The 24,840-nt window shown below is 28.5% G+C and overlaps 3 protein-coding genes across 5 annotated transcripts; 1 reads left to right on the forward strand and 2 right to left on the reverse strand.

The window, feature by feature from the left end:
* Positions 1 to 586: 586 nt before the first annotated feature.
* On the reverse strand, positions 587 to 8,976 carry LOC123264211 (sensory neuron membrane protein 1-like). Its single transcript, XM_044727387.1, has 8 exons — positions 8,685 to 8,976; positions 7,345 to 7,502; positions 7,047 to 7,249; positions 6,739 to 6,938; positions 6,097 to 6,355; positions 2,555 to 2,766; positions 2,266 to 2,492; positions 587 to 2,174 (listed from the first exon to the last, which is right to left on the reverse strand). The coding sequence occupies exons 1-8, from the start codon at positions 8,790 to 8,792 to the stop codon at positions 1,964 to 1,966; spliced, it is 1,578 nt and encodes a 525-aa protein (XP_044583322.1). The 5' UTR covers positions 8,793 to 8,976; the 3' UTR covers positions 587 to 1,963.
* A 7,727-nt stretch (positions 8,977 to 16,703) lies between these two features.
* On the reverse strand, positions 16,704 to 18,933 carry LOC123264221 (proline-rich protein 4-like). 3 transcript variants are annotated; one of them, XM_044727404.1, is made up of 4 exons: positions 18,615 to 18,933; positions 17,558 to 17,651; positions 17,278 to 17,460; positions 16,704 to 17,179 (listed from the first exon to the last, which is right to left on the reverse strand). In XM_044727404.1, exons 1-4 carry the CDS (start codon positions 18,690 to 18,692, stop codon positions 16,731 to 16,733), a joined length of 804 nt encoding a protein of 267 aa, XP_044583339.1. In that variant the 5' UTR covers positions 18,693 to 18,933; the 3' UTR covers positions 16,704 to 16,730. The 3 variants fall into 3 exon arrangements, with proteins under 3 accessions (XP_044583339.1, XP_044583338.1, XP_044583337.1); XM_044727403.1 differs by having other exon boundaries at positions 16,704 to 17,194; positions 18,615 to 18,931; XM_044727402.1 differs by having other exon boundaries at positions 16,706 to 17,197; positions 18,615 to 18,926.
* Positions 18,934 to 21,073: 2,140 nt separating this feature from the next.
* On the forward strand, positions 21,074 to 24,548 carry LOC123262991 (leucine-rich repeat extensin-like protein 2). Its single transcript, XM_044725499.1, has 4 exons — positions 21,074 to 21,255; positions 21,330 to 21,526; positions 23,586 to 23,796; positions 23,859 to 24,548. Exons 1-4 carry the CDS (start codon positions 21,241 to 21,243, stop codon positions 24,546 to 24,548), a joined length of 1,113 nt encoding a protein of 370 aa, XP_044581434.1. The 5' UTR covers positions 21,074 to 21,240.
* Positions 24,549 to 24,840: the final 292 nt, after the last annotated feature.

Here is a 24,840-nt window from a genome sequence, read left to right on the forward strand (position 1 = left end):
AAAAGACTGAAAATTTGTAAATAAATTCCAAGTAAATGAGATTTTTTAAATTTATTTATTGAACTATTAATTTGATTTTTTTTAAATCAACTAATGATTTAAATTGGTTTATTAATTCTTCTAAATAAAAAATTTACAATAAAGTCAGAAAACATAATTATTAAAATTTTATAATTTTTTATATTCAATTTACAAGTCCAAGACTTTATTATTATGAGATATTAATTCAATTACTGTATAAATAATAATGCGTTAGTGAGATTAAAATCAATATTGCTAGTGGATATCTATGCTATATATTTAATATAAGAGTAAAATAATATTATTTAATAACAATATTAAATATTAATTGATATTTTAAGTATTAAAAATATTAGTCAGCTATAGTGTGGTAAGAAAATTTAGAAATTGAGCAAACAATTTATGACAACAAACTAAATTTTTTTATATATTAATTAATAATTTATAATTTATGATAGATTATATACACATTGATCTCAACACTCATTTTAGTTTTTATACACTCATAGGAATAAGTTAAATATTACTATTATTATAATTTTTAATACCATTTAAATATTTAATAAATAAATAATATAACATATTGAGCATTGATATTATCATATAATATTTAAAGAAAAAGACAATTTAATGGAAAGTGTCGAGAGATCGTCTGATTGTAAATTTATATAAAGAACAAACAATAAAAATATTCATCATTACTTCCACGTTTTCTTAACAGAACATATGATATCACAGTTCACTATTCCTTTGATTTAAATTGTTACATACAATTCCTTTTTTTTTTCATTATTTTTCATAAGACCCATTTAGTAACGAGCTTACTTGGTAATCGCCGATTATCAATTTATGATATAGAAACAATTTCATTTAAAACTACGATTTTATATAATTCGATGATACGTGATCATTGATCATTATATATGTGTCCTTGATATAACCTCATGAATTGCTATTAAATATTTGTAAAATTATACATGTATACCTCTATATTTTCTGATCAAACTGTTTTATGAGGAATTATCTCTTTTTTACGAAACATGTATTAAATAGGGCTGCAATAATCGAACAAAATTGAATATTTTCCAATTAAAAAAATGACCAATTTTATTGGCAATTTGTGAATATTAATTATCGAAACATAACTTCATAAATATAAATTGATTTACAAGCAAAAAAATAATTAAGAAATTATTCAAAATTAAGTTGCAAAGTTTATTCATTTTTTTTTATACTTCAGAAATCAAAACGATAATAATAAATTATTTTAATCAATTTTAGAAACAAAAACGGCAAAGTGGTTATATTGAACGAATTAATAACGCTCTAAAGGATTAATTTTAAAATTAATAATTTGTTTGTGAAAAACTAAATCAATTTTTTGCCAATTAATTGAAATTTTGACTACTTATGAAAACCTTTTTTTTGCGTTCAGATTTCTTAGGAATGAACTGTGTCCATTACAAATTTTTAGCTATGCCAATCTAATTGGTCATAAACTTAAATTGAGCTGTTTCAAACGGCCTTACTTATCTAAAATTAGAACTGCAACATAAGTTCTCTTGACAAAATGTACCATGCCATTCGGAAAACTAAGCGATTTAAAAAATGAATATTTCGCTGCCATCTTTTAGCTACCTAAAATCACGTTGTTAAATCTTGTGACTCAATATTTCATAGTAAAAAATTTTGCTTAATTTCTTTATATTTTTTACAGCACTTAATAGTGCAGAAAATTATGATTAAGTTTCGAGAAATTTACACATCTGTTTAATTTTGTAATCTACTTGTTTGACACGATAAATGATGTGTCAATTCAACGTAAAATTTTCACTGTATTAACAACGTCCTTGTTTAAAATAAATCATTAAGATTTAGATTGGAAATTATTGAATCAGATTTATTTTAAAAAAGGACATTTTGTTAACAGTTTAATTTACTTTCAAGCTTCTACAGAAGGTGGGGCATTATTTCCTTGAATAGTACTAACACTCGTTGGCCATTTTTTCTCATCGCCAGCGGTATTCTGAATTGTTTTTGGTGAAACTTTAGTTATTTCGAGTTTTTGCGGAGGTTTATTTGCTTTGTAGTACAAAAAGCCAGCACCACCTCCTAATCCAATACCCGCTGTCATCATGAGCCATTTCATAATTCTGTGAGTAGTTTAATTAATTTAATAAAACAGATTAACAGTAATAATGATCATAGATTGATTGAAGTATTGAAATTCAATAATTCACTTACCCAACGACTTTCAACATAGTAAATACAAGCTTTATTGGCTTCATATACTCGTCAGCTAACTCAAGACCTTCCTCAACCCAAAACAATGGCATAAGAGCTGATGGGAAGTTTTTCATAAGTTTGAATTTTTCAACGGGGAAAATAAACATATTAAATTGAAGCCGCTTTCTTGCACTCAGTGGCGCTCCAAGCATCGGTTCAAAGTCTATGAAAATCTGATGTTCTTCCTGAAATGTAAAAGGACAATATTTAGTGGTCAGGTTTTCAAGTTAATATACCTTTATCCAACCTCGTTAGGATGAAGACCCTCGACTTGAGTCAAGTACTGTGGATCGGTGTCATAGAAATGTGGTAAACTACAGACAATTGGCGCTTTCACACAAGCAAATATATCGTATAATCCCTTTCCTAGGCAAGTATCTGGTGTCGGGCAGAAACATTTCAGAGCTGGATCTGTACTCATGTCACCTAAGCCTGCGGTGTACCGGTTTGTCTTAAGTCCTGAATAATCCAGTAAAGAAAGTAGATATTTAATAAAAAAAGAATAAAACTGCTACAAAAAATACTTTCCTTAACGTTTTATTATACATTTTTCACTTTTTTAATTAAAAATTTAATTTTTTACTTTTGAACATTTAATGATAATAATAATAAATAAAATAGTTGAAAACTAAATTTTGTTCAATACACGCAAAAAAAAAATTGGGGCTGCCACAGGAATGTATCATGTAGCAGCCACATGATTTTTTCATGTGGCTACTACATGATTTTCATGTGGCGGCTACATGATTTTACTGTGGCAGTTACATGATTTTTTCATGTGGCTGCCATATGATTTTCATGTGACAATAACATGATTTTCATGTGGCAAGCAATACTATAATAATAGTTAAAACAACAAAAATAATAATTATCATGATAATAATAATAATCTATATTATTAAGGGAATAAGAAAAATTTTGTGGCCAGTATATTTTTATAATAAAATGGGTTTTTATGGTTAAATTTGGTACCATTAGAAATATCTTTACCCGGAGTTGTGCCTTTTCAAGGTTTCATATCATTCTCACTAATAGTCAATTTACTATGATAAGAATTAAGGCTGCATTCGAAAATGCTCTATATCTAGAAACATAATTAAGAAATGACCTTGCATCTGGGGAGAGCTTATATCTTTAAAAATGTCAATAATTAAGTACTGACATTGCTATCTTGTCAACTAATGATATTTTTAAAGATATAAGCTCATCCTGACATTACACTCATCAAGAGCTTTCATTTGAGTACCCACATGCATTTTGATATATTTTTCATATATACATATATATAATATATATAAATATATGAAAAGTTGATGTGGGTACTTAAATAAAAGGTCTCGATGAGTGTAATGTCAGAATGAGCTTATATCTTTAAAAATGGCAATAGTTCATCAGATGCAAGGTTATTTCTTAATTATGTATCTAGAGATAGACCATTTTCGCATGCAGCCTTAATTCTTATCATAATAAATTGACTATTAGTGAGAATGATATGAAACCTTGAAAAGGCACAACTCCAGATCAAGACCTTTCTAATGATACCAAATTTAACCATAAAAACCCTTTTTATCATAAAAATTTACTGGCCACAAAATTTTTCTTATTCTCTTAATAATATCGATTATTATTATTATTGTTATCATCATGATAATAATTATTGTTGTTTTAACTATTATTATAGTATTGCCTGCCACATGAAAATCATGTTGCTGTCACATGAAAATCATGTGGCAACCATATGAAAAAATCATGTGGCTGCCTCAGGAAAATCATGTAGCAGCCACATGAAAATCATGTAGTAGCCACATGAAAAAATCATGTGGCAGTCACATGAAAATCATGTGGCAGCCCCAATTTTTTTTTTTGCATGTACTTATCCTTGAAATAAAAATACCGATACACTGTAAAAAAAAAAACCGGTGTGAGTCCATGCGGTGTACGGTGTTAAAAATTCCGGTGTTAAATTCAACACCGAAATCGGTGTAGCAGTAACACCGGTCGCGGTGTAAATATTTTTTTTCGCTGTTATAAATTAACCGGTGTTGATAATATTTTAAGTAACACAATTTTTATAATTAAACTTTTTATGTTTATTAATAAAAGATAAATAATAAAAAAAAAGTTAATATTTAATTTAGAAAGTTTAAAATAATAAAATATAAAAAAGATAAAAGTTTTTGATTAAAATAAATACACTGTAAAAAATTTCGATGTAAAAATGGACCCAGAGCACTTTACATGGACGTGTAGTGTGAAATAATGGTGTGAAATTCTCTCAGTGTAAACTTTCGATCCGTGTTACTTTAACACCATTATTAAAGGACAATTTTAGGACATCATATAGATAATCGGAAACTCTAAAATAGTGGATTTTAGTAATTATTTCATAACTTTTAAGTATTTTTTTTAAGATTTTCGGAATACTTCTAAGATAATTTTAGAATCAATGCAATTTATTTGAAGCAATTTAGTTAAAATTTTGTCCTTAAATCTTATGTGGAACCTTTTTTGAATAATCTTAAAACATTTTTTTAACTATTTGAGAACAAATTTTGAATACATTTGAGACATTTTTCGGATATTTTTGAGACAATTTTGGAACATTTTCTGGACAGTTTTAGAGTGTTTTTACAACAAATTTGAAACATTTTTAGAACAATTTTACGACAATTTTGAACGTTTTTTAAATGATTTTCATATAGATAATTTATTTTTGCACAGCTGTAGTTTTGTCATGTTTAAAACATCCATTATATTATTAGAAACATCATGATGGTTACGATAAAAATAATTATTATATTGCTCCTAAACATTTAATTTTGTAAATACTATTTAACTTGTTGTATAACATTCATTAAATCGATTTCTGCGTAATTTTATAAATTGAAAATTCTTAAATAAATGTTACTTGTCTCATTTTGATAAATATTAAATATTAATGGTGTTTTATGGATCATGTAATATTCATATTCCGATACGGTGTAAATTTATTACTGTTACACCGGTATTAAACTACTGTTACACCGGTATTAAACCGGTTACACCGATATTACACCGGTTTAACACCGGATTTTTAACACCGCAAAAGAGCACCGCTACACCGGTGTTAATACACAGCTGTTACATAGCGGTGTTAAAATGAGTCCATTTTAACACCGCTTTTTTTACAGTGTAGACATAAATTGATAACGTACGTTTAAGGTTTTGTTACATACTTATTACCGAGTCAAATATGAAATTTAAATATTGAGAGTTATTTTTTTAACCTTTGAGAATTACGAATTATGAAGAATAATAACTTTTGCTTATGATGTTTTGAAATGTTAAATCACGAAGAGACGATCAATTATAATTAATATACGGACATACCAATAATTTAATGAATAATGTGATGAAGAAAATTTATAAAACTGGAAAACTCCTTCAAAAATTTTACATAAAAAATTGACTACCACCAAAAAATATATAAAATTGTAAAAAAGCACAATTCAGGTAAAGATCTTTTTGATAATGCCAAATTTAATTATTAAAATCTCTTTTAAAATAAACATACCCGGCATAAATTACTCTATTCTCTTAATTATATAGACGATAAATATATAAGCCGGGGAAATACATTAATTCAGATTTTACTAAATTTAACTTAAAAACCCCATTTTATCATACAAATGCGCCAGTAAGAAAATTTTTCTTATTCTGTTAATTATAAAGATATATAGATGATTTGTAGCCCATAACAGTCAAAAACTGCAAGACTGATAACAATGAATAAATTAAATAAATATTAACCTTTGAATTTCGACGGTCTTTGGTATCGAGCGCCTAAACTTCTGCAAAGATCTGGCGCAAAAGATACGACATCTTCATCTTGATAGAGGAAAGGATGGAAAATCGTTGAATCGGTGCCATTGAAAGTATTACATTCTCCTTCTTCGGGCCAGTTAGTTAATTTTGGTAAGCCTTTGAATTCAGTCACTATTCCTACCTCTAAATAATTAGCTTTACCACGTTTAACTCTAATTCGATCTGGTACAACGGTTCCATTTTTCTATACAAAATGAAAAAAGAAAAATTTATATTTAATGACGTACATTGAAAAAAAAAATTAACTTGAATTAAGAGAAAAATTTTTGAACCAAAAACTAATTTTAAAAAGTTTCATAGTTTTGAATGAAGACAAAAAATTCTTGAACCAAGTAAAATTCACTTAAACCAATAAAAATTTCTTAGTTTAAAAATTTCTCTCCTCAAATCAAGAAAATTAAATTTTTCAAAATTATTTACTTGATTCAAAAAATTATTTTTTCTGTGTAGATACAAAACTTTTTTGTTATTTGTTAATGAATTAGTTTCTAATGTTGATAATTCAAGAATATTTCATGAGAGTGAAGAAGTGCAAATATATATAGACAAAAATATCTTTAGACTTACGGGGCCGAATAATGCAAACTTATAATTTTCACCGTCTTTTATGAAACCAGAATCGTCTTCACGTATTATTCCGCACACGGCGCTTCCAGCAAAATCTTTAACTGAACAATCAACTGGTAAACCTGTCCAGAGTATCTCGCGTGCTGTTGCAGTAACGAACACTGAAGATGGTTTATGGAATATACTGTCGACAGCTTTAGCTACATTATACAAAATAAATTCATTTTTTTTTTTTTTTAGTGCTGTGAGTCTAGACCACAAGAGATATGTTTACAGTAATAATAATTAAATGATGATTAAAAACCTACCTGCCAGACCAACCATTGCAGGTTTTTCTCGTACTGTAGCAAGAATCATCCCCAATATCATAGCATGAGGAAAAACTAACACTACGTCTTCAGTAAGACCTGGAGCACTTTTTGCTTGGTTGAATATAAATGTTGCTTTATTGCAGTATTCAACAGTATCATCTTCTTCGCGATCAACCAAATCTACTTTTTCTTTCCATTCACTTTGAAATAATTAGAAAATAATAATAGAGTTCGAGTACACATGTTTAGTTATAATTTATAATAAATAATAAATTAAAAAAAAAAATATACTCACTCGTAAAAAAACGGACCAACTTCTTTAACTATTGGCTTAGCGCCACCTTGTATTTCATTTGCATTTGTAACATTAAATAAATAAATTCTAAAATCTACTGGAAAAGGTACTACTGTCCACATGTCTCTCATGTCTGAACCCTCAACTAATTGGATTCCCTGGTAAGTATATATTTAATTTAATGTACCAATTTACATTACTTTTGATCGGAAAAAAATTTGAATCCGATGTTATTTTTCTTTATTGGTTATCCGATCTGACATAAATGAAAAAGACTAGATACTATCCGAAGAATAAATATTATCAATCAACTATTAAAATCACAATTATTCTATTTAAAATAATATTATAGAGTAATTTATTTCATCAATAAATTTTTTTTCTATCTAAATTAGCAAAAGGTATATAATTTTAATTAGCTCTCAGATCGAATAGCCCGTAAAAAAATAATAAATAAAAATTTAATGATTAATATTTTTCTTAAATTGATAATAAAAGACGTCTTCTTCAATTTATGATTTGTAGTCGATTAACACTCATTAAAATTTCAAGGTATAAGAAATAAATTATTTGTTATTACAAGCGAGGTGACTTCCTTTCAATTCTCTCGGCAAAATGTTCAATAAAAATAAGAGTAAAAAAATTCAATTGTAATGAATACACATTCCAATACTAAACAATCTTTACGTATATTCACACATAATTACACGAAAAAACCTCTAATCAGGATACAACAAAACTGTCATTGTCAGAGCGATCATTAAATATATTTGTATTCCTGCTATTAATTGATTAAATTATAAACTAACTATTTGCTTCTTTAGGTTACCTGTAATCATGATAAATTTATACTTGACATAAAACAAAAAATCACCTCTTTTCTCAAATTAAACTCAGTACAACTTTTATAAATAAAATTATTTGTTTTTTTTTTTTTTTTTTTTTTTCTTAAAGCTTTAAAATGTATGATATTTTTATCTACAGTTATGTAATTTTAATAGGAGTATTTGAAATCATAACAATTACGATGACACTGATGCATAAATTAATGTGTTGCGTGCAACATGACACATGATCAAAAGTTAACTCTGATGAATCGGCAAACTTAATTTTTTTATGAATTAAAAGTCACTATATTTATTTTGAATTTTTGAATAATAAATATAATTATGGAAAAGAAGTGTCTATTCATACGTAAAAAAATCTTGATAAATCCACGCAGTGTGAATATAAGGGCTTTTACATTCACGCAGCTTACATATCAGGCCTTTTTTATGTATGAATAGACATGCCCTTATCGAAATAATAAAAGTCTATTATCAAAAGTAATAAAAATCTACCTTCTTTATTTGGCTGTGTAAAAACGGTGGAAAAAACGCGTAACCGATAATTATACCAAAAGTAAATAAAGAACCACCGGCGATACCGAGTTTTTTGAATAGCAACATTATTTTATTTTATTTATTAATTCGAGTCAAAAAATTAAAATAATTCACTTTTAAATTAAACCATTAGCCAATCATAAAATAAAAATTAATCAATATAAAATAAAAAAAAAATGTTATAGGTAAAAGTGGCAAAAAATCCTATAACGATACTTGACTTAAGACTTTTGAAAACCGACTGATTCGCAAAATCTGCATTTATACAAACCGTCAAAGTACGTACCCCACTTAAATAATATTTAATCGCGCAGTTGCGCAGTTTACGAGTATAAGACGTGTCAAATTATACATAACTTTTTTTTCGATTGCAATTATTTATGAAAATATACGTGAGTTTACTATACCTTTCATTAAATAGAGAAAATTTTTTTTTTATGCAGCACAAAAACTTATTATGCAAACAAGCCTTGTCAATCATTACAGAATCATTGTGTTTTATAAGATATCTTAAAAATTTGTATAATGCTTAATAGCTTTTCTTTTGCACGGCAAACTTATTATTTGACAATCAATCAATCTGTAAAATCGGAGTTTTGATCCCCACAACTCGATTGCCTTTAAATTTTCTTAATAAAAAAGTTTTAAGCGGTATTTTTCCATCTAAAAAAAACCATTCATTCTTTATTCATTTAAGAAGAGAGTTTTTAATGAAATCAATTTATAATATTAATCATTTCCAATATTTACATACTTAAATCAAAATAAAATAATTCAACTTATTATAACTTAATACTTGGATACTTCAATAACACCTTCGAAATCCAGGTTGAGGTATCGGGCTCTTTTTATCGAGGGCGTGCAACTATTGAACAATAGTATTAATACTTAAAAGTTAATGCATTAAAGTGTTAAGTAAAAGTAATTTCAAGACTAATAAAATTTTTGTTGCGTTGTATCAAGACTAGATACTTTGCTTATCTTTATTTTGCAATCCTAATCACGGCTAAGCAAAACGATAAGTACCAATCGAATAATAGGTAAAAGTGAGTCAGTAAATCATAAAAATAATTGCTGATATAAAATAGCTGTGATGTATAAAGCTTTTAGTGTAAAGTATGACACTTCAGGTAGTGTAACATCGAGGTGTGACATTCATATGTTCCCACGACACCCGAGAGGTGTGCAACCTTCAACACCCGTAGGTGACTACGAGGTCGCACCCTATTGGCCGACAATCGTTAAATACTTATAGGCCTTCACACCTAAACATTTTCAAGTTTAAGATTCAACTGGGCTATGCAATGCCACATATTTTATAATAAACTCGTTTATTGATATTTATTCACGCAATATCCTCTTAGCTAGTTTCATTATCTTCATTTGTAGGTAATTAAAGTAGCTTTATAAAAGGTGACAGTCACGTATGGAAAAAAAAACATGTAATTATTAAAGATGAAGTTGTAGTTTTTTTATAACATTGTTGTAACTATGGTTGTTGAAAGTTTTACAAAGTATGATAAGAGTAAATGTCAACATGTAAAATTTTTGCAAAGCAATTAGAAGTGGGGCTCTTCCTATTGTCAGTCGTACAAAATTTAAAAATTAACTTATCCGTGTTTTTTTTAGGTAGATTTATTTATAAATCTAGCTATTGTAGCTGGTCTCATGTCGGAATCTAAAGGAAATTTGGTTATAATATGTTTTATTTTGTCAAGTTATGCCGAAAATAGCATTGGCTAAAAAGTTTATATATGTATTTATGCATATATATATATATGATATAACGCGACAAGTCACGCAGACACAATTTTGTCGGAATAATATTTTTAACGTGAAAAATAGTTTAAATGTATTGATTTTATCTCAAAGTTCGCTTAACTATCTTTAATTTAAGTTATAATTCGTTGATTTTTGAATTTTTTTTTTTTTTCGGTAGTGGCTTTAAAAATTTGAAAAATTTTCAATAAACGTATTTTGTCACTTTTATCAAAACACGTTTCCTGTTGTGATAGATAGGATAGCTCGATTCTATCAAATTTATTTTGAAGTTTATGTCATTATCATAAATTTCAGCTCTTATTTGTCTTGTATTTATGATTTTTTCAATTTATTTTGTGACTCGAAAAATTTTGAAAAAATTCTATTTCGTTAGATAAATCTACCTATCCATGTCGGACTTGGCCGAACAGTGCTTTTTTTATTTCAATGGCTTCTACTTTTTGGTAAATTTATGATAAAAAAAAAAAATTTGATCAAATAAAATAAAATTTTTTTAAGATTTTTTGATTTGAAAATTCTTCAAAATGAAATTTCGAATTTTGATCAAAATTTTCAAAAAAATACTACCGATACGTCAATTTTTTAATTTCTATGAATTTCATCGAAGAGTTGAAATCATGATTTTCCCGTAATATTTAATTTTTTTCTCAAAACCGTGAAAATTTCCAGTTTTTTTTATTTAATTTGCTGAATAGTAGAACGTGTTAAGAAAAAAAATTTTAAATATCTTTATTTTTCTATTTTTAACTACCCGCTAAGAAAATTGAAAATTTTCAAAAATCGGGAAGTTATTGGTTTTACCCCGTTTTTCGAAAATCGAGTTTTCATCGGATCTCGACGTTTCGAGGTCCTAGGAAGCTTTCCTGACTATTTTCACGATGATGTCCGTACGTCTGTATGTGTGTGTGTGTGTGTGTGTTTTTTTTTTTTTTAAGGGGGGGAATCCTTTTTACGGATTCTAGGCATAGTTGTTTGGCCTGGATATGTGGCGACTCGACGCAGTGTCATACTAAAACTCGACGCTAGCGCCCCTACCCACTAAACCCTAAACCCCTTTTCCTCTTTCCCCTAATCCCTCATGGAAACCGCCGTTAGGCATTACTTCGTGAGGGGAGGATCTAGCTACTGCTCTTTCTTCTTGTAGCTAAGGTGTTATTTTACCTTTCTTCTAGTTGTTGTCATTTGCTCTTCTTCTTTCGATGGAACGCAAGTCTATAAGGACTTCTGTTGCAAATGTGCTGATGGCGTTCCAGGAGGCTCTTGATGACAACATTGCTTCTACTATTGTCTCTGGTTGGATTTTCTTCTTTAGGATCATCTCCAGCTCATCTCGCTGTGGGTAGAATCGTGGGCACTCAAAGAAAACGTGCTCCACGTCTTCATTGATTCCTGAGCAGGACGGGCACTCCGGTGAATCATCATGCTTTAAGCGGTAAAGATATGTCCGAAAACATCCATGTCCTGACAACAACTGCGTCAGATAGTAATTGACCTCGCCATGACTTCGGTTTAGCCAAACGTCGATCTTCGGTATGAAACGGTGTGTCCATCTCCCTGTTGTCGCGGCGTCCCACTGCGATTGCCATCGTGCGATGCTGTTCTGCCGTTCTTCAGCTCTGAGTTCCTCGGCACTTTGTGTGGTTGTCCTCTTTCGTTGGTAAAGGTTCCGTCTTTCCTCAACTAGGACTCTGAGCGGCAAAGTTCCGGAAATGACACACACTGCTTCCTCTGATATTGTTCGAAAGGCGCTTGCAACTCGTAGGGCACTCATACGATATATTGGTCCAGCTTTTCTCCATGAATCTTGCACCTCTAGTGCGTCAGCCCAAATTGATATTCCGTAGGTGAGCACCGATGTGACTACTGATGACAATAGTAGCCTCCTGCTCTGCTTTGGGCCTCCGACGTTCGGCATCAATCGTGCGAGACTAGCTCTCACTACTGACGCTTTCGTACAGACGTGTTCCACTTGCTGCTTGAAGTTGAGTCGGGCATCAAGCATCACTCCCAGATATCGTATATGAGGTTGTGATGTGATTTCTCGGTCACCGACATTTATCTTAATTGTTTCAACTTCTTTTCGGCTGGTAATAAGCACTGCTTCGGTCTTCTGCTTGGCCAGTTGTAGGTTCACTGTATCCATCCACTGGTTGATCTTCTCAAAAGTGATGTCAAACAGATGTTGAATCTCGTCGAGGTGTTTGGCGACGATCACTGCGGCAACATCATTGTGTGTGTGTGTGTGTGTGTGTGTGTGTGTGTGTAAACCTCTCGTAACTTTTGAACGGCTTGACCGATTTCATCGCGGTTGGTGTCATTCGAAAGGGCTTCGCCAAACTTAGATTTCCTGTAGGTTGGAACCGATTCGGACCAGTAGATTTCGAGAAATTGCAAAAAAAGTGACAAAAGAAGTTGTTTTTTTTTTATTTTTTTTAAATATTTTCGAAATGGCTGAACCGATCGACCTCAAAAACTAATCAGCTCTTAACCTTGAAATCCCGCATCGATCGCCACATAGAGCGTCAGAATCGGTTGATGCGTTCGTGAGATATCGTTGTCGAAAAAAATCGAAAAAAGTATTTTTTTGTAATAACTCCGAAATTTTTCATCAGATCAATTTTTTTGTTCTAAATTTTTTATAGAGCTCAAAAAACCACATCGATCGCCGCCTACCACGTGAAAATCGGTTGATTTAATATTATTTAAATTATTATGTAAACCATCTGAATTGTAGTAGTTACCATCCTGATAGTAACTACTACTATTATGATGGTAATCAATAATAATAGCTATTATTATTTTAACTAGTTACTACTATTATCAAAATCATAATTCCTAATATAACCTGATGGTTACAGTTACCATCAGTAATAATAATAGCTACTATCTAAGCTAGTAAAAAATATTTAAAAAATTAAAAATTTGCGTTAGCGTCGATGCTTTTCTGAATGAACTAAAAGCAATTGTAGCGCAGTGTAGTAAAAAAAATTTTAATCTTACAAAAAATTTTTAAAAAACATAATTTTCAAAAAATCTAAAATTTTCAAAAAAAAAATTTTGAATACAATGAAGCTTTAAACTAATTATTAATCATAATTATCTAATTATTTAAAATAAAATAAACTCATCGACCTGTTCAAGTTATGCATTCTGTTGAAGAAATTCAATGCACAAATTATCAAAAAAATTTCGAAGTTATGTAAAAAAAACACTTTTTTCAAAATTTTTCGTTTTCGATAACTCTCGAACGAATCAACCGATTTCAATGGGACTGGTGGCAATCAACGTGGTTTTTAAGCTTAAGAGCTGATTAGTTTTTGGAGTTGATCGCTCAAGCCGTTTATAAGTTATTCCAAAAAAAAACGATTTTTTGAAAATTTTATTTTTGAGATTTCTCAATAACTTCCCGATTTTTTTTAATTTTCAATTTTCTTAGCGGAAAGTTAAAAAGTTGTCAGTACTTTTGACCGGACCTACCTATCTTTATGTATTTTGACGTGCTGAATCTGAATCTGAAGTCAGTTTTGCCCGTACACCGTCAAAATTTTGAGTAAAATCCAAAAAACCCAAAAAAAAGGCGAAAAACTGCAGTCACAGCGATGAATAAAATTTTTTGGACCCAGATCAAGTATGACTTTTATGTATTTCAATTCACTGAATCGGAATCTGAACATTAATTAGCCCGTTCTTGTCTTCATATTTAGTATTAAAGTGAGTCGTCAAAATTTGAAAAAATAGCAAAAAACCCAAAAAAAATTGCAATAAATCATGAAAAATCGAAATTATCGAGGTAACAAAATTTTTTGGATTCATATTGAGTATGTTTTTTATGTACTTTGTCTCACTGAATTTGAATCTGAAATCTTGTCCCGTTGAAGTTTGTGTGCCGGTGTAATTAATAACCATAAAATCAAGAACAAATCAAGAACAATCTATTCATGTTGTATGTAATGTTAATTATGTAGATAAAAGAAAATGTTTACATTTGAGCTACCGATTAAAAAATTCTTGAAATTGAATAGAATAAGAAACCGTATTTATGTTTGGGTACAACTAAAATATACACTAATTTGGGTTAGTCTATGAGATTTATTGAGCCACGACCTATAATAATCAGTAGAGAACATCAAATATTTATTAACGATGTCGTTAAGTAGTAGAAATGATCCAGTCATCAAATCTTAAAAAAAAAAAATTTAGATCAAATATAAACCATTTTATCGAGCATGTCTAGTCTACCTGTTGTTATTATTCTATGATTTAACTATTTATAATATAGATGCAATCAGTAACTACTTTCTAAATTGATTAAATATTATAAAAAAATCAAATTTTTTTCAAACGTTTTAATTATGAGAGTAATTATTTTATGCTGGCAGAGAATTATAAATTTGTTTTGTCAAAATTTAAAAATTTAGAAATAAATATTTTACGCGCAAGCACACTTCGGATTTTTTGTCTTCATATTTAGTATTAAAGTGATAATTTGATAATATATTAACAACTAACTGAGAAACTAATTATCTAACATTGGATGATTTTATTTTGTATCAAGAAAAAAATTTTTTTTCAACTAAGAATGTTTTTGATCAGTGTGTACAATAATTCGATTATTTTTACCTGAGCAATTTTAATGAAAATTGTATAAGTAGTATTTTAATTATCAAAATAAAAAATTAATTTATAAATACAACTATCTATGTGCTCAATACTTATTTCGCTATTAAATACTCATAATGTCTATAAAAAAAATAATCCAATCCTTGAGACTTATGTGTATTAAATAACCCTCATAAACTTCTTCCAATATCACACGCATGAATAAAAAAAAAGTAATAAAAAAGAAACCGATTGTCAAGTTCAATCATCCTTCAAAATTGCGTGACATAGTTTTATTGACATTCAATGAAAAATAAAAAATAAGTAAATTATATTTTAAATAATTGAAAAACACGATTTTGTAGCAAATAAAACTAAAGAGTAGAAAATAAGTTTGAATTATTTTAAATTAAAATAAAAACTAAGTGACTTACAAAAAATTAATTTTATTGTAAAAATATTGCTAGCAATTTACAAAAGTTGAGTTAAAGTGAAAATATCTTAAAAAAAAGACCATTCGGCAGTCGAAATGGAAGTAGATTTCATAATAAGTGTAAAAATCCAAAAATTACTGCGATCGGAAACGACCGCGGCTTGTCACCACGATAGCGTCGCCAATTTACAATGGATCTTTATCAAACTCAACATACTTATTCTACAGATAGATACCGAGGTCAAGTTCGAAGATGAGCTTAATCGGTCAAATAATTTAGAAATGCCATGATTTTTCAAACTTAACATACTTCATTGACAATTATGATATTTCATTGATAACAATTTTTTAATAAAATATTTGTTTCACTGAGATGTAATTAAGAAAGAATGTGACATTTACAGACAAAGTATTCTGTCATAATTTACTGAATAATTACAATATTTTTTTAATGAGGAAACATTACCTGTTTCGATGACTTGTTCCAAAAATTTTCTTTCTTTTAATTAAAAATTACAGAGATATTAATTGTAAAAAATAAAAATTATACAATTTATTATTAAATATTATCAACTTTATTGAAAATAGTTTGTTCATATGAAAATAAAAATAAACTTTGTTCAAGAAAATTATCCTTGAATCAAGAAAATTATTTATAAGAATATCCATGATCTTGTATTATTTTATTTTTAAATTCAAAAATGCTTGTTTGGATGTGCTCTAGCTGTTGTATTTCACACCTAAATTTTTTCCTGTAAACAGTAAGGAATTTAAAAAGCAAAATTGACGACGCTATCGTGGTGACAAGCCGCGTTATATCGTATATATATATAAATATATATATATATACATATACATACATATATAAACTTTTGAACCATATGTATTTTCTGACTCAGGTCGTCGAGTTAAGTCGGAATATAGCAAAATTTTTCAAAAGTTTTGTCATGGAGGACCATTGCAATAGTTAGATTTCTATGAAATCTACTAAAAAACTCCACGCTATTTAGGTAAATTGCTTAAAAAAAATCTATCTATTGTAGCCGAAAGATAGCTAATAAAAGCGCGTTAATAATAATTTAAAAAAATAAATGTTATTTTTAATAAAAATTATTTATTTAATATACAACAATAATAGTAATACTAATAATCAATCATAAAATAACAATAAGCTATTATTACAGAAATGACTACCATCCATGATTGTGACCGTGATACTTGTATTGAACAGCAACAGGTACTGGGTAAGGTTTCGGTACATGAACAGGTACTGCCACATGTACTGGGTACGGTTTGTTGACAGGAACTAACTTCTCAACAGGCACTGGGTACGGCCGAGGTACTGGAACAGGCACTGGACGATCAACATGAACGGGTACATGAACATATTTTTCAACCGGTACATGAATCGGCCGATCTACGTGTACAATTTTTTCGACGTGAACGGGATAGGGTTTTGGTACATGAACCGCAACAGGCACTGGCACGGGCACTGGACGATCCACGTGCACCGGGTATGGAATACCCACGTGCTTCGTTACCGTTTGAACAACTGGAACCGACACAGGAACTGGTGCAGGTACGGCGATCGGATGTGGAGCCGGCTGAGGAATCGCTACCGGCTGCACTGGCACTGGAACTGGTTGAGGAATCGCTGCTATTTACACCCAAGATAAAAAGTTTAAAGAGAAATTTATGAGAAATCGTAATCTAAAGTTGTAAATTTTAATTTTTTACCAATTGGATGCACGGGATGAGGCTGTGGTAACAGTATATGATCTTGATGATCTTGATGACCGTGAAAATGATGATCGAGTGATTGATGCTCGTGTATTGGTGCTGGTTCTTGATGTTCATGAACTTGCTGATGATAGTGATAATAATCTTGCTGCGGTGCTCCGTAGCTCAAATTTAACGCATCTTACGACATAAATACGAATATATTGGTTCAATTAATATTTTTGTCTGTTATTATTATTATTATTTTTAATTTTAGAATGATGTTTTGTTCGCTTACCACGTTTACCATGTTTTTTTAAGAGCTTAGAGTCATTTTGATCCTTTTTATCCACTTGAATAGCTGAGGCAATGACTATAAACGATACTATAATCTAAAAATAAAATAATTTTTTTTTTAAGATCTGATTCAATGTTTTAATTATCTTAGAAAGCATGAAATTAAGTTTTTCATGGAAAAATGGATTTAAAAAAAAACTGGCTTAATGAATTGAGTTTTTGACAATTTTATCATTTTTTTTCTGAGTTTTTAAAAAAAAATTTTGTGGCGTTAGTTTTCAATTAATGAAGATAATTTATTGGAGTAAGAGACAAAGTTTTCTGGAGATGAGATGAAAAATTTTGTGGAACAAGAGGCTAAACTTTCCTAAAACAAGAAAATTTACTTCCTCCAAGATAAATATTTTTTAGAATGAAATACTATCATTTGTGTAACATTATAAAGTGTATCGTTTTATTTAAAAGTATTTTCTGATTATTTCAATCAATTTACTTTAACTTATCATGAAAAGTATAATATTTTATATTTATATGTCAAGCTAAGTGTAAGATTTATTTCAGAAGATAAGAAAAGTAAAACATTTTCGTCCGTAAGAAATTTGAGTATTTGACAACTTCATGGAATATGGAATTGAATAGAACAGCATTTTTTCTATTTTTAATTTATTAAATTCATGGTTTTTATGCATATATATTTTGGAAAAAAATGAGAAAATATTTTTTAAGCATTCAAAATTTCGACCTAAAATTGGAGCACAATTTAATCGGCTTCATCCTTTGTCTATTTTAACAAACAAATTTTTTTGAAAATGTCAAAAAACTTATTTGTAGAGTATTCAATTTTTTTTAAAATACATCTGGCATATTTCCGTACACTGACTAGTTAATAAGTTATAAAATTCCGCAGCTTAGTAAAAATTTTCTTAAGTTATGATTATAGAAAAAAAAACTCCGATTCATTCAAAACACTCTGTGTCCACAAAAACACTCGGTTAGTCCAAATTATAAAATTTTCTCAGTAAAAAAAAAAAAAAACCACCAATAAAAAAAAATCGTACCAGTAATAATTTCATCCTGGCACCTGTCAGTTTGGTAGTCAAAGAAAAACTGAACATGATCGTTATTGTGGTCCCCATAAGTATTTATACTACGTACGATGCATTGATAATCAAACAAAATATAGCCACTGGATAATAATAACTCGCGATTATTTAAACATTCATCCGCATAAAACTTTCGCTACTTCTAATCCTGGATTCCGGCCAAAATCGTGATCATTGTCAGGATTTTGTTCCTCATTCGATAAGCGATCTCACGAATCGATTACCGAATAACTCAACTATATAATAAAATAATCATTAATTACAATTAAATAACATGTATTACAGGTGAAGTTACCTTCAACAAGAATTACAAATAAAACAAACATTCTAAAAGTTAGTCCTATAATAAAGTTAACTTATTCATAAATGCGAAGTGTTAGGTGAAAGTTTTTAAATATTTGTTTCCAAGTTTCAAGATCAATACATTTAATTAATTTTTAACATTGACATTGCGATAAATATAGAAATTACGAAAAAGATTTATTTATTTACCTAAACATGTCAACACAATCGACCAATGTCTTATAAATTATGATTATAATAGTAACTATATATAAATAAGAATAATTATTATTAAATAATAAGGTATTCCAGCTAACGATCATAAACTTTACACTTTGCAGTATCGGCGTACAAAAAATTATTATACACAACTCGGGCGTCGTCGCGCTATGAATAATTAATGAATTGTAGCACATACACTAGAATAAGAAGCTCAAGTCAAAGCAGTCGTGCTAAAAGTAGTAATAGAGAGGGAGAAATAGTATAGTAATAGAAAATGAAAGTTTAGGAAAGCTATAATGTAAGTGATGTGGAAATTGAAGTCGCTTGCGCCCTGTATGTCGCATACAAGGAAATACTTCCGGAAATCCTACCGAGTAGATATGTATAAAGACCAGACAACAAACCAAGACGGTCCACACAATACCAGACACATTTTTATACTCATTCTACTCGTATTGACAACTTCAATGACAAACTCGTTTCATGTTGATTACCTTTTTCGAGTTCAACGGCAATTAAAGCCTACCTCAATAATTTGATGTTAATTTATTAACTTTTTATTTTAATCGAGTTTTACTTTCAATACTATTTTAAATGAATTATCATTTTTTAACCTTTTTTATTACATTCTATATTGTATATAGTAATTTATGTTATTAATTATTTTATATCATTATGAAACTAAATCGATTTAATAAAGCTACTTTATTGTTTTATTATTTAGACGATGTTCACCACATATATATATATTACTAAATCATATTCTGGGATCAATAAAAAATTTTACAATAATTCACGGTCAATTGAAGCGTAATAAGCTTAAAATATTTTTTTTTTAACTAATTTATTATTTTTATTATAATATTAACAATGATTTATGACTAATATTTATTCACATCATTAATTAATATATGATTTATTCGAAAGAATTCATTTCACCGGAAGCCATTAGCTGCGATTAATGAATAATAATTACACTGAATAATTGGGTCAGGGTATAGTAAGCTTGCCATAAGGACTTACCTTTTTTTTGTTTACCACAATAAAAAACAGTCGTGAAATGCGAATTGATACTTGCAATTCAAATGTCCCTCTAACAATCTCATAAATTCTTTCCTAGGTTTTAACGTCACCCAATTCAAAATTTATTGCTGCTAATAAAATCCTAATATTTGTATTGGATTACAATTATTTTGCTTTGAAAAATAAAAAAGATTTATTAGACTTTTTTATCAATAAGTTTGTTAAATTCAAACTGTTTTTCATACAAAAATTTAAAAATTAAATTTTTGTGGTAATAGATCATGGTTAGAATTAATTCATGTTAATTTACTCATTCGACCCTTGATTCCGATTAAAATAAAACTATAAGATTTTTTTTTTATAATTGTGTTCTATTTTTTACTCAAATTTTCTCAAAAATTATGATTAAAGCAAGGTATTTTATTTTAGTAAAATTCTGGGAAATAAAATTCTTTAATGTAAACATAAAATGTTGCCGTATGATATGTAAACATCTATTTGACTGTCAATCTTAGAGGATAAGTTCTATAAAATTTACTTGATAGCTATTTTATAAAAATTTATCGAAAATAAACTTTCATTTATTTTAAATTAAACTTAATAAAATTTTGTTATTTTTCTATAATTAAATTAGTTAATTACTGCCAATCAAATAATGTGAAAATTTCAATAAAAAATAATAAATTAATTAAATTAACCATTTATACAATCAATTAAAATGACTATTCTCAAAATGAAATGGTATGATCTTGTAAAAATTTTTTTCAAGAGGTCATTAACTTTGATTTTAAAACAAGTTTTATCATATTGAAACATTTCAATTTCTTGATCCCCTTGTAATATGTTCTATAAAACTAGATTCTTTTAACTTGTGCCATTAATGATTAACGAGATTAAAACGTATTTCCTTTTAGTTAAGTCAACAACTAGTTGTTCCCTCTACTCTATTGAAAATAGAAAAAAAGCTCAAACCGTACTAGACTTCATCTCAAGAGTATAAAGAGCCTTGGACAACTCAAATTTCATTACAGTAGTTCGTCGATCATTCACTAAGATGATTAAGTTTGTGGTAAAAAATCTGTCTCTAGTCACAAATTTATTTTTCTTATTCATTTTTATAAATTCCGAATTTACTTATTACAGATTTTTTTGAGCCTTATCGTTTTTGCATCTGGACATACCAAGTCCACAAGTGAATCGTCAAAACAAAAACGCAGTATTTTTGAGATTGAGAGTCCAATTTCAAGTTACGGGCACGGTTACCCTTGGACTAGGAGTAAAAATTTATTGAAAGTTTTAAAAATTCCATCGGAATTGTCAGTGTTGCCGACTCGAAGCATGTAAGATATTACTTAATATTCATTAAAATCTATATTTACAAATAAATTTTCTTTGAAATAAAATTATTTCGTATAATTTCAATTTTCTTTTACTTATCTATATTATTAAGAGAATAAGAAAAATTTTGTGTCCAAGATAGTCATATAATAAAATCGGTTTTTTTAGTAAAATTTAGTGTCATTGCAAAGGTCTTGACTTGAATTTATGCCTTTTCAAGATTTCATATCAATTTCACCGATAGTCAATTTATTATGATAAGTATTTAGGTTGCATTCGAAAATTCTCTATCTTTAGATACATAATTAAGAAATAATCTTATATCTTAAGAACTATTGACATTTTTAAAGATATAAGTTCACCCCGACATTACACTCATCGAGACCTTTTATTTGAGTACCATTTTTTCATATATTTATGTATATTATATATATATATATATATATATATATATATATATATATATATATATATATATATATATATATATATATATATATATATATATATATATATATATCAAAATGCATGTGGGTACTCAAATGAAAACTCTCGATGAGTGTAACATCGAGATGAGCTTACATCTTTAAAAACGTCAGTAGTTAAAAAAATACAGTGCAATTTAACAAAAGGGCAAGATAATAACTCTACTCTTTACTTCTCTATTCATAAATATCTCTATACTAAATAATTCAATTCCTAAATAACACTATTTCTAAATTTCTCTATTCTTAAATAACTCTATTCTCAAATATCTTTATTCCTAAATAATAACTATTTCTAAATAACTCTTTTCGTAAAAATCTCTATTCTTAAATACTTCTATTCGTAAATTAACTTTTATTCTAAATTTGTCTATTCTCAATTGTCTTTATTTCTAAATAACTCTATTTGTAAATATCTCTATTCTTAAATAACTCTATTCGTAAATATCTCTATTCTTAAATGATTTAGTTATAGAATATTTTTGAAGCTACATAAAAAAAACGAGTGAATTAATTATAATTAATCAATTAAGGAGTTGATATTAACTTAGCGAACCGCGCTACTTTACTATATACAGAGTAAATGATTTTTGAGAGAAGCTTCATTTTAAAGAAAATAGAAGAGATAAAACTGCTCTTGTTTATTGTGTACCGGATATCTGAACTTTATAGAGTGTAAAGTTTAAAAAATTATTATCAATAGAGTAAACAATTGTTGAGGTAAGTATGTTTATGAATTTCTTGTAATTAAGTTTACAATTAGTATACATTTTCAATACGACGTACGAATTGATCACTCTATCACGCTTTGCTAAATTCATAACAATTTTGATTTTCGCTGACAAAGAAAACTAAGTTTTTCAAAGCTCCTTAATTGATTAATTATAATTAATTCAGTTGTTTTTTTAAATGTAGCTTCAAAAATATTCTATAATTAAATCATTCAAGAATAGAGTTATTCAAGAATAGAGATATTTACGAATAGAGTTATTTAAGAATAGAGATATTTACAAATAGAGTTATTTAGAAATAAAGACAATTGAGAATAGAGTTATTTAAGAATAGAGATTTTTACGAAAAGAGTTATTTAGAAATAGTTATTATTTAGGAATAAAGATATTTGAGAATAGAGTTATTTAAGAATAGAGAAATTTAGAAATAGTGTTATTTAGGAATTGAACTATTTAGTATAGAGATATTTATGAATAGAGAAGTAAAGAGTAGAGTTATTATCTTGCCAACAAAAGTCATTATTTAATAAAGCAAAATTTTATTTATTTATAGTTTACAAGTCACGGCAGTCACATAGTGACTGCAAGGTTGCTAGTAAATATTAAAGACATTAATTATTTTTTTTATTTTTCTTTTAAGTCATTGATAATCAGATTTTTATTTAAAAAAAATATGAAATTAATTTAATTACAAAGAATTGATAAATTTTACCAAATATCATTCTTTTGCAACAGCAGAACTAATGATATTTTTTATAAATATTTTATAAAGGAAAAAAGATAATTTTCCAAAATCATTAGCATACACTTTACTTTACAATTTATTAATTAATAATTAATTTTAGAGTAAGCTACGGTAGCGCAGCAAGACCGCCCAGCCCATTAGTTTTAACAAAACATATCATCGTTGAAAAGCAAATTCCGGTACCTAGGAAACCAGTAATTTATGAAAAACAAGTACCAATCCATGTTCCTGTTCATATACCAGTAAAGGTTCCAGTTGACAGATTTGTTCCTGTAACAGTTGAAAAATCAGTGCCAGTTCCTGTACCCCAGGTAAATTTCTTAATTAAATTACAAGTAAATTAACTAACAATAATTATAAAAATTATTTTTAGCTTCTTCCATACCCAGTTGAACGTCAAGTACCAGTCCGTCAAGACGTACCTTACGCAGTACCAATAATCATCACTCAAATAGCTCAAGCTCCACAACCAACTTCTTCACCGCAAACTTTTCAAATAGCTTCTCAGCCGAGTCCACCACCTCAAGTTCTTCAGTTGGCCCCAGCATCACAGCAAAATCCCTCTCCACACCTTTTTCAATTAACACAAGCTCCACAGCAAAGTCCACCACAGCAACTTCTTCAATTAGCACAAGCTCCACAGCAAAGTCCACCATCGCAACTTTTTCAATTAACACAAGCTCCACAGCAAAGTCCACCACCCCAGCTTCTTCAATTAGCACAAGCTCCACAGCAAAATCCACCATCGCAACTTCTTCAATTAGCACAAGCTCCTCAACCAACACTGGCGACACCCACTCTCAGTCAACTTCAATCCAATTTATCACCTCAACTATCCAATCCAAGGCCTTCAATCTTACCAATCAGTTTTTCTGTAAACGCTGGTATCTCTGCCGGAGTGCAAAGTGCTCCTCAACATCCGGATCTTCAAAACATTGATTTTAGTAGTCTCGCTCAATTAAACTCATTTCATCAGCCACCTCCATCCCCTCAACCGTTGCAATCAAATGATCTTGGATCTCTTTGGGGTCCTGAAGAATATAATGATCTTTATAGTAAATAAATGTTTTTCAACTTATACATAAATGTTTACTAATTATAAGGCTTAATTATAATTATTACAAGTCATCAAATGTTAATGATTATAAGTTAATAAACCAAATAATTATTAAACTATTTTTCATCTTTTTATCATTTTATTATATAATTTTTGTCAAATTTTATTCATTATGTCAGTTTACCAACTTGAATTTAATTCAATAAACAAGTTATTTTAAAATTTAATAACTACATAATAATATCTACCGATTATTTCTTAAATAATTAAAAATTTAAAAAAAGAAAGTGTATTTTTT

This window comes from Cotesia glomerata, linkage group LG4 (assembly GCF_020080835.1).
Source record: "Cotesia glomerata isolate CgM1 linkage group LG4, MPM_Cglom_v2.3, whole genome shotgun sequence".
Classification (NCBI taxonomy): domain Eukaryota; kingdom Metazoa; phylum Arthropoda; class Insecta; order Hymenoptera; family Braconidae; genus Cotesia; species Cotesia glomerata.

Bases quoted from the DNA above. Each gene is read 5' to 3' on its own strand.
- LOC123264211 (XM_044727387.1), bottom strand. From the start codon at position 8,792: ATGTTGCTATTCAAAAAACTCGGTATCGCCGGTGGTTCTTTATTTACT. The intron at 6,939-7,046 runs GTAGGTTTTTAA...TGTATAATGTAG, and splicing joins TGCAATGGTTGGTCTGGCAG to CTAAAGCTGTCGACAGTATA. The intron at 2,493-2,554 runs GTTGGATAAAGG...TTTACATTTCAG, and splicing joins AGGGTCTTCATCCTAACGAG to GAAGAACATCAGATTTTCAT.
- LOC123264221 (XM_044727402.1), bottom strand. From the start codon at position 18,692: ATGGGGACCACAATAACGATCATGTTCAGTTTTTCTTTGACTACCAAA. The intron at 17,461-17,557 runs GTAAGCGAACAA...TTATGTCGTAAG, and splicing joins AAAAAAACATGGTAAACGTG to ATGCGTTAAATTTGAGCTAC. The intron at 17,198-17,277 runs GTAAAAAATTAA...GGGTGTAAATAG, and splicing joins TCATCCCGTGCATCCAATTG to CAGCGATTCCTCAACCAGTT.
- LOC123262991 (XM_044725499.1), top strand. The intron at 21,527-23,585 runs GTAAGATATTAC...AATTAATTTTAG, and splicing joins GTGTTGCCGACTCGAAGCAT to AGTAAGCTACGGTAGCGCAG. The intron at 23,797-23,858 runs GTAAATTTCTTA...AATTATTTTTAG, and splicing joins TGCCAGTTCCTGTACCCCAG to CTTCTTCCATACCCAGTTGA.